This window comes from Rhinoderma darwinii, chromosome 3 (assembly GCF_050947455.1).
Source record: "Rhinoderma darwinii isolate aRhiDar2 chromosome 3, aRhiDar2.hap1, whole genome shotgun sequence".
Taxonomy (NCBI): Eukaryota; Metazoa; Chordata; class Amphibia; order Anura; family Rhinodermatidae; genus Rhinoderma; species Rhinoderma darwinii.
The window spans coordinates 363,716,485-363,727,208 of NC_134689.1; the positions used below are offsets into that span (position 1 = coordinate 363,716,485).

Here is a 10,724-nt window from a genome sequence, read left to right on the forward strand (position 1 = left end):
CTCACCCAGCCTGAGAGCTCCGAAAAACGCCAGAGAAAAAGCGAGACAGAACAACTTGACCTTTAAAAAGCGAACAGCACACTGCGTCTACCACCGTCCCGTGCGAGGAAAGGAGGGTAAATGAAACGGGCCGTCTACAATCAAACTCCACCATGCCTCATCGCAAACCGTTTAATGCCTGCCTCACCAGAAATTCCTTGGTAACATCTGTTAAATCCCACAATTTAAAACCAAAAGCTAACGCCGAGACAAAACTATTAACTGTAGTCGCAGAATAACCCGCGTCATAAGCATCCCCCAACCAATATAAAAGAGAGACCAACCTGTCACAATCTGTACTGACACTGCCCAAACATCTTACCCAATCTTCCCACTGGCGCCAACTGGTGGAATAAGCGCTCCATGTCGACCTTGCCAAAGACCTCTCAATAAATCTGCCTGCTGAACGGAAACCAGCTCCCAAAGATAATCCGGGCAGGCCATGCCGATTGGTTCCGCACACAGTACCAGCTGTAGATGTAGATGTAAACGAGAAAGGGTGTCAGAAAATAAAATTTTCCACACCAGGTACATGAGCTGCCACCACCCAAGCATTCAATGACAAACAAACCAGTACTAAATGCCTGAGCAATTGCAAAATAGGTGGAGAGTTTGCAGTGATGTTATTAATCGCCAACAGTACCCACGAGATTGTCGCAGTGGAAGCGAACCTTCTTGTCCCTGAGCTTATCCCTCCAAATGGTCGCGGCAACCACGATGGGGAACAACTTGAGCAGGGCCAGGTTCTTCATAAGCCCGCTTACCACCCAGCTCCCACCAACAGTAAGAACCAAACCCCCCTGCCGCATCCGTAAAAAGGTCCAAATCACACATCGAGCACCAGCGACATCCAAAGGGACCGGCCATTATATTGCCGGAGAAAATCGTCCCACACCCGCAAGTCGACCCGATGTTTGGCTCCCAATCGCACAAAATGATGTGGTCCCCGCATGCCCGACATGCAAAATGTAACTTCTCCAACAGCGACTACAGACTATGCAAGGTAATTTTTCGTAAGAGACACGCCCACTGCACCTCGTCACCGAGGGCCCGCAACTTATCCTCAGTAAGTCTACATTCCATTGCAACGGAATCTCAATTCCTAAAAAACAGATGGCTGTGACAGGGCCTTCAGTCTTTTCAGGTGCCAAGGGAATGCTAAAGTCCCTCGTGACCTTTTGTAAAACATACAAAAGGTCATCGCAAACAATGGAGCCCCCGGAGCCAACGCACAAAAAGTCATCAAGATAGTGAATCAATGACCCCGGATACCACCCTAGTGACCCAGTCGATGAAGGAACTAAACGCCTCAAAATACACGCACGACAGGGAGCAACCCATGGGAAGACACTGATCAACATAAAACCGCCCATCCCAAAAACATCCTAACAGCCATTGGCTGTCAGGGTGCACCTTCAAAAGCCGATACGCCGCTTCAATATCATTTTTCGCCGGCAGAGCCCCGCAACCAGCCTACCTAACCAAAGCAACAGCCTTATTAAATTAGGTATACGCTACGGAACACAGCTCAGCATCAATGCCGTCGTTCACCGACGACCCTTTCGGGATAGAGAGATGTTGGATCAAGAAAAATGTGTTGGGCTCCTGATTAGGCACGACGCCCAAAGCGGAAACTACTAGATCCAGCGTATGAGGAAATAAGCACTAGTTCATACAGTAATGTCAAAAAGTAGAAAATTGTGTTTTATATTTTTTCAATGTCAATTGACAGAAAACAAATGCAATAAAGTTGCCAAATGTGAATCAAATATATCACCCAACTGGAACGTCCGGCAGGTATGCTTGAGAAAGGGGGCGGTCCCCCGAAACTTCGCACTGTGTTGTTAGATGCCAAGCCTCCCTGCGTGTTGTCCCTGCTATCGGCTAAGGGCCTGGATCTAACTAAGAAGACTATGAAGGAACTCTAACCAGGACATTACCAGGACTCTAACCTTCAGATGGGTGATATATTTGATTCACATTTGACAATTTTATTGCATTTGCTTTCTGTCAATTGAAATTGAAAAAGTATAAAACACAATTTTCTACTGTTTGACATTACTGTCTGAACCAGTGCTTATTTCCTCATACGCTATATATCTCTTGTTGCACTACATCACCCACAGGTTAGTTCACTATTAAGGTCAGAAACTTCATACCCGAAACTACTAGAGCCCCCACTGGGGGGGGGGGGGGGGGCAAGGAAGGGGCCCGCCTTACGACCCAACAATACCTTTTTTGTAAGTTTAGAAGAAACCACGTCGGAAAGCTGGTAAGCAGACCGAAGGTACCGCCTTGTAACTGAGACTACTTGCGGAGGAAACGAAACCCAAACAAAACCCCTCATAAATCAGCTTAGCCGCGGCCCTATCGGGATAATCATTTAGATAGGGGACCATCCTTGCCAACCTCAATGGCATCGCTCCCTTGACTAGCAGAGCCGGGTTGGTTGCCCGATCGTTTTACATTACGCAAACACTTTGAAGCGCCATGAGAGGGGTCGTTGCAGTGTGGTCAAACGTGCTTAAATTTGCAAGTGGAACCGAACCTGCACTGGCTGTCATTAAATTGCCAGCAAAAAACAAGTTTGGAACCTGAACCGTTGACTGGACGAACCGCTGCTCCCAGGAAAGGACTGACCCTGCTTCACCGGAGCAGTCACCCGTAACCACAAGACTATATCTTTATACTGTAACATATACACACACATACTGTATGAGAACCAAAATAATACCCACTGAGGGATTTAATTCATTAGTAATGGTACAATATCTCACATTCAAGTTATTAGTGTAATGTATCCATATGGATTAATGATACTAATGAAAAACAATCCGTAGTAATGACCAAGTAACCTTGGTGCGTTGATCAAATACGACTATAGAAACACTCGAGAGAGGAAAAATGATCAACTTCAGCACAACGATTGAAATATAAAAATATAAACTTTATTACATTTAGACATAACAGAATAAAAAAGATGAGTCACACAATGAAAAAGGCGTCAGCCAATGCTAGACCACAGTGATGAATAAATATCGTAGGCATATATATATAAAAATGTAGAAATATGTAAGCAAATACATATACACACACACACACACACACACACACACACACACACACACACACACACACACACACACACACACACACACACATATACTGTAACATACACACACACACATATACTCTAACATATATTGTAACATATACACACACATATACTGTAACATATACACAAACATATATTGTAACATATAGACACACAGACATATACTGTAACATATACACACACATATACTGTAACATATACACACATATACTGTAATTTATACACACACATATACTGTAACATATACACACATATACTGTAACATACACACACATACACAGTAACATAGACACACATATACTGTAACATATACACACACACACACACACACACACACACACACACACACACATATACTGTAACATATACACACATATACTGTAACATATACACACACATATACTGTAACATATACACACACACATATACTGTAACATATACACACACACATATACTGTAACATATACACACATATACTGTACATATACACACACATATACTGTAACATACACACACATACACTGTAACATAGACACACATATACTGTAACATACACACACACACACACATATACTGTAACATATACACACACACACACATATACTGTAACATATACACACACACACACACACACACACACACACACACACACACACACACACACACACACATATACTGTAACATACACACACATATACTGTAACATATACACACATATACTGTACATACACACACACATATACTGTAACGTATACACACCCACATATACTGTAACATATACACACATATACTGTAACATATACACACAGACATATTTTGTAACATATACACACATATACTGTAACATACACACACATATACTGTAACATATACACACATATACTGTACATACACACACACATATACTGTAACGTATACACACCCACATATACTGTAACATATACACACATATACTGTAACATATACACACAAACATATTTTGTAACATATACAAACATATACTGTACATATACACACACACATATACTGCAACATATACACACACATATACTGTAACATACACACACATATACTGTAACATATACACACATATACTGTACATATACACACACATATACTGTAACATATACACACACATATACTCTAACATATACACACACATATACTGTAACATATACACACACATACTGTAACATATACACACACACATATACTGTAACATACACACACACATAATGTAACATATACACAGACATACTGTAACAAATACACACACACACACATATACCGTAACATATAAACAGATATAGTGTAACATATACACACATATACTGTAACATACACACACACACACACACACACACACACACACACGCACACACATGCACGCGCGCGCACACACACACACACAGAGATATACTGTAACATATACACACATATACTGTACATATGCACACACATATACTGTAACATGTACACACATATACTGTAACATACACACACATATAATGTAACATATACACACACACATACTGTAACATATACACACACATATACTGTAACATATACACACACATATACTGTAACATATAAACACATATACTGTAACATATACACACATATACAGTAACATACACATACACACACACACACACACACACACACACACACACACACATACTGTAACATACACACCCACACACATATACTGTAACATATACACACACATATACTGTAACATCACACACAACGCTCCCAATGTACCCCCTCCTCACATACTGCTCCACTTTACCCCCTTCTCACACACTTCTCCCCATGTACCCCTCCTCACACACTGCTCCCATGTCTTCTCCTTCTCACACACTGCTCCCCATGTACCCCCTCCTCACACACTGCTCCCCATGTACCCCCTCCTCACACAATGCTCCCATGTACTCCCCTTCTCACACACTGCTCCCCATGTACCCCCCTTCTTGCACACTGCTCCCCTTTACCCCCTTCTCACGCACTTCTCCCCATGTACCCCCTCCTCACGCACTGCTCCCCTGTACCCCCTCCTCACACCTTCTACCTCTCACTGCAACATCCTTGTATCTTTTCTCCATAGAGATGCATTAGAAGTAAGACCCTCCCTTTCCTGTGGTCAGCTGACTTCCACTTTATCTTCTATTAATTTTCTCCTCAGCGGTTTAGGACCTTTGTGATGTGACTATGATGTCATCAAAGGTCCTGCTCCTCTCTTAGTTGCTGTTTTGGCACAATTTGCACAAAATCAGGGCAAAAGCTCAGCATTTTTTCTGGCAATTGCGTAGAACCGATTTAGAAACAGTGCGGTAATGCACAAATCATGCTAAATTTGCAGCAGTTGTGAAGTAAAGATGCAAAGATATGCAAGGGGCCCCCCCTAAGCCAATCAGAGAGTGGGGCCTGGAGTAGGAGCTTCAGGAGCATCAATGAGAATACGACCCTGCTAGGGCCATACATCTGTATTATGGCTCTGTATAACCTCTGAGCTGTAATATGGCACCCATAGACATACATGAGGCCCTACTGTACTTCTATACGCCTTTTTCTGTTTGAACTGTATCAATTTGATAGATATTTATCGGTTGATCAGCGCTCGTATAAAGACCCTTTACACAGGTCAATGTAAACTGTAAGGAGACGAAGGATTGCTAATATGATTGATCAGTTCCCATATAGTTTACATACGTACTGTCAGCTGTTTACACGGGGAGATGTGCTGCCGACAACGATGATTTTCAGGGCAGCATAAAAGATTAAACAGCCAAGGAACAAGTGTTTGTTGGTTTGTCGTCTGATCGCTGCCCTGTTCACACACGGCAATGATTGGGAATGAGCGATTGTATGAACCAATATTTGCCTCGTGTAAATGGACCTTTTGACTTGATATGAAAATCCGTCTGACCTCCACAAATGGTACAAATGTTACCTGATCAGTGCAGTCACTTGGTTAACTGTGTAGAGAAGTTGCTGCTGACACTTATTGAGGTCTGGAGGAGGGTATAGGAAACAAATCCCAGGTTACTATTTGTTAACCATTACCCTTCATGCTGTGGTAGTAAAATAAACAGGCCAGGCTGTACTGACCTGGCGATGACCATAGTATACAGTTTGGAGAACAATTATTATGCCTCCAAATATTTTCCTACATTTTGTAGGATACTAAGGAAAGGGAAGATAGTAGATAGTGAAGAGTAAGAACAAAACAAGAACCTATTTCTGAATTAATTACAATTTATAGGCGTGTATAACACCCTAATAACTGAGAAGGGAAAGACTGGCTATACAAAAACTAAAATAAAAATTGATAATCTGCAAGCAAGAAAAAAACAAACAGTGCCATGAAGTGGTTAAATTGCAAATTTGATAAATAGCAAAAAATATTTGGGATATCAAAGAATTCATAGTAGATACTAATGTCTGAATAACATTTAGAATAAAATAACAAAGAATTATTACAGTATTAATAAAAATGCCACATTATAACCTTTAAGAGGATTAAACATACATTTACATTAGTAAATAACACATTAGTTAGGTATCTTGTATAAATGAAGAAACATAAAATAAAATGCACTGTATTCAATAAGAGGATCATGTCCCTTTAAAAATACTGCTGCTTCTGTCGCCATGGTAACTGAACTAATCAACAGCCAATAGGATTGCTGGATTTGAATTTGAAACAAAAAAAAAATTGAGTTGTCTTCAGTCTGTTATATCTCAGGTGAGAGTGAAGACGGACGACTGCGACTACTGCGATTTCTCAGGTAAGATCCCGGAATATAATATAAATGACGGCTGATTTATCTCATTACACATATTCATACATGTTATTAACATTTCATAATAACAGATTCTCCAAAATATTTATTATTTACCTAAAACTTGACATGATAAGATAAATGTTTGTGGGTGAAGCTGCGGCTGTTACTCAATGACTTCTCCACTTGTCACATCTTGTATTTGGATGGATGTTGTGTTAGAAGTTTTGTGTAGTTGCAGTAGTGCTGCCATTCTCCACCTCACCCCCATCACTGGTGAGAATCAGGGGTGTAGCTATGGTGGGTGTGGAGGGGGCAGTCACACCCGGGGCGTCCAATGTTCCCTCTGAGGGCCTCGTATGGAGACACCAGTATTATTAATGGCACTTGGCAGGTGAGGGGCTGTTAGAGATTTGGCACTGGGGCCCAGGCGCTGATTCATTGAGACACTTTGGAGCTCATGAGATGCACAAAAAGGTCCTGGCATTTTAGCACGGGCAGGGACTGCCATTGTTTGGGAGAAAAGTGGGAATGAGGAGTGAGTCCCCAGCAGTTGTTATAATAGGGGACAAGGAAATCCTAATAATTCGCTGAGTGTACAATTCCCCTTTACACCAGTGGACTCATTGGTAAAGAGCTATGATAGCAATATAGAAGAATAACTCTATGGATGGCGGCTTGGGTCGCACATTGTATTCAGTAAAGTGTGCAGCATACAGGTTACCTTTTCACTTCATGGTTTCTCTATATGTTGACTGTTTTATAGGATTTGGACGACATTTAGTTGGAGCGACGACTGCACCGGAGACCATGTGGACCGGCCATTCAGCCAGCATTGGATCAGGTATAATTCTTTACACTGGGATGACTGACCATTCTCCGTAATGTCTGTTGTCAGATTGGCCTCTACTGCTTTGCTGGTAACAGGTGACCCCCAGCTCAGATCCATATTAGGGGCGATTATGGATTCAGGAAATAAAGGTCATTCATGTATAATGAAAAGTTATACAAATTTCCAATAAACTTTCTTTAAAGGGAATGTGTTGCCAGAAAAACATGTTGTTTTTTTTTAATTAAACATTTAGTGTGTGGGTGATTAAACATTGTTCAAATTTTTTTAATTTTTTTCACGAGTCAGGAAATATTATAAATTAATTCTAATTTATAATACTACCCATTTTTGGTCACTAGATGGAGCTATTCCCAAAATTGCAGCTTTGCAAAATTGGGTAAAAAGCCCTCGCTCTAGTGAGCTCTCAGCATCCCCCCCTCCTTTATCCTGGCTAGTGCCGGGATAAACGAGGGGTTTGAACGGTGTAACCTCCTACACTGTGTGTCGCCATTTTTTGAGCTAACACACAGTGTAGTAGGTTTACATACAGTAGTAAACACACACAAACACGAACATACATTGAAATCTCTTACCTGCTCCTGCCGCCGCGGCTCCCTCCGGCCCGTCCGCTCCGTTTGCTGCCGCTGGTCCAAGTGCACAAATCCGGAAGCCGTGACTGGAAGTAGTAATATTACTGTCCGGCCGCGACTTCCGGTCCACAGGAAAATGGCGCCGGACGGCGCCAATTTCGAATTGGACTGTGTGGGAGCGGCGCATGCGCAGTTCCCACACAGACGCCGTACACTGAAGCCAATGGGACGGGAGCCGTTCGCAGTCCCTACGGGACTGTGGCTGCCGTATTCCATGTCTGTATGTGTCGTTAATCGACACACACAGAAATGGAACAAAAAATGGCAGCCCCCATAGGGAAGAAAAAGTGTAAAAATAAGAAAAAGTAAAACACAAACACACAAATGAATATAAACGTTTTTAATAAAGCACTAACATCTTTAACATATTAAAAAATAATTTGTGATGACACTGTTCCTTTAACAATTCCTGTGAGGATATGGGCACAACTTCAGGGGCTGCTGTGATTATAATAAAAAGAAATAATGTTAAGGTTGTATTCTTTTCAGCTTATATGAACATCACCCCAGAGGAACATCTAAGAAGACTGGGCTATTGTATCAAGCTTCTGCCTTCACCCCTCTACAAGATGGAAGTTAGTGAGAATATTGGCGATTTTGCTGCCTTTATGAAAGATTCGTTGAAGTTACATCCGTATAGAAGGGTTTCTGAGAATGTCTGAATACACAAGTAACTTAATCTATTGTTTTATTAGCGCCTCATGCCGACCAACCCAGAAGCCCAGAAATTTTTTTTAATACAAGAGGAAGAACAGCCAAGACCATCGATGGAGAAAACAGAGCGGCAAGAAAGATCTATGATGATGAGAGAACTGTGCAAATACCTGGAAGAAGAAGAAAAGGAAAGCACTGAAGAAAACAGCAAGATAAGAAGAAAGAAGATACAGAGAGTGAAGACCATCAAAATCAAGAACTCCACAAGAAGAAGCCGGATAAGGCAGAACACCATCCGTCAGTACGTGGACCAGCACATGAGAGGAAAGAGGAACATCTTGTGGACGATCCTGCTGAATCCTCTCTGCCGCTGAAATAATATTAATATTAAAACTCTAAAAGTATGAAATAGTATAATATGAATAATTAGGTGTAATAGTATATATGATATAGTGTAATAGTAATAAAATTATAATATTAATCAGATACTAGCAGTAATTAGATAAATATGATCATATTAATAATAATGCATTAGATAGATGTTAATAAAAGTAGGGTGTTTGATCCAGGGTTCTAGGACTGATCGCCTTTTCTCGGGGTCAAGAAGGAATTTTCCCCCTGTGACACAAATTGACTGAAAGTGTCCAGGGTTTTTTGCCTTCTTCTGGATCAACAGTATAGGCATAGGGACAACATAATATAGTATAATAGTAATAGTAGTGATATAATAGTAATAGTATTAATAATAGTGATATTAATAATAGTTGCAATGGTAGAATAGTTATAGTCTAATAATATTAGTAACCAAACGATAAAAAAAATAAAAAATAGCAATTCAATTATTAAGAATTGAAGTAGTAATTAAATTAGTACTGTAATATTAGTTAGATAACTGTTAGGTTTGATCCAGGGTTTGACTGATCGCCTTTTCCAGGGGTCAAGAAGGAATTTTCCCCTGCGTCACAAATTGGCTGAAAGTGACCAGGGGTTTTGCCTTCTTCTGGATCAACAACTTTAGGTTTAGGGATCTAATAGCAATAATAACAGTAGCAGTATTAATAATAATAATAATAATAATAATAATAATAATAATAAGGATAAGGATACTAGTAATAATAACAGTAGTAGTAATAATAATAAGGATAATAATAATAATAATAATAATAATAATAATAATAATAATAAGGATAATAGTAATAATAGCATTAGTAGTAGTAATAATAAAAATAATAATAATAATAATAGTATTAAAAGCATTAGTACTAGTAATAATAATAAGGATAATAGTAATAATAGCATTAGTAGTAGTAATAATAATAATAATAAAAATAATAAGTATAATAATAATAACATTAGTAGTAATAATAATAATAATAATAAGGATAATAGTAATAAAAACATTAGTGGTAATAATAATAATAATAGTAATAATAATAAGGATAATAGTAATAAAACATTATTAGTAGTAATAATAATAAGGATAATAGTAATAATAACATTAGTAGTAATAATAATAAGGACAATAGTAATAATAGCATTAGTAGTAATAATAATAAGGATAATAGTAATAATAGTAGGGTTTGATCCAGGGTTTGACTGATCGCCTTTTCCCAGGGTCAAGAAGGAATTTCCCCCTGTGACATGGATTG

The 10,724-nt window shown here is 39.5% G+C and overlaps 1 protein-coding gene across 1 annotated transcript; it reads left to right on the forward strand.

The window, feature by feature from the left end:
* Positions 1-659: 659 nt before the first annotated feature.
* LOC142750504 (uncharacterized) lies at positions 660-10,190 on the forward strand. Its single transcript, XM_075859506.1, has 5 exons — positions 660-822; positions 6,832-6,945; positions 7,706-7,783; positions 8,911-8,996; positions 9,117-10,190. The coding sequence occupies exons 1-5, from the start codon at positions 660-662 to the stop codon at positions 9,447-9,449; spliced, it is 774 nt and encodes a 257-aa protein (XP_075715621.1). The 3' UTR covers positions 9,450-10,190.
* The last annotated feature ends 534 nt before the right edge of the window (positions 10,191-10,724 follow it).

What these genes read in the sequence shown, in the direction of transcription:
- LOC142750504 (XM_075859506.1), top strand. Translation starts at nt 660, where the DNA reads ATGTTATTAATCGCCAACAGTACCCACGAGATTGTCGCAGTGGAAGCG. An exon ending in CCACCCAGCTCCCACCAACA is followed by an intron (nt 823 to 6,831) that starts GTAAGAACCAAA and finishes ACTAATCAACAG; the next exon opens with CCAATAGGATTGCTGGATTT. An exon ending in TTCAGCCAGCATTGGATCAG is followed by an intron (nt 7,784 to 8,910) that starts GTATAATTCTTT and finishes TATTCTTTTCAG; the next exon opens with CTTATATGAACATCACCCCA.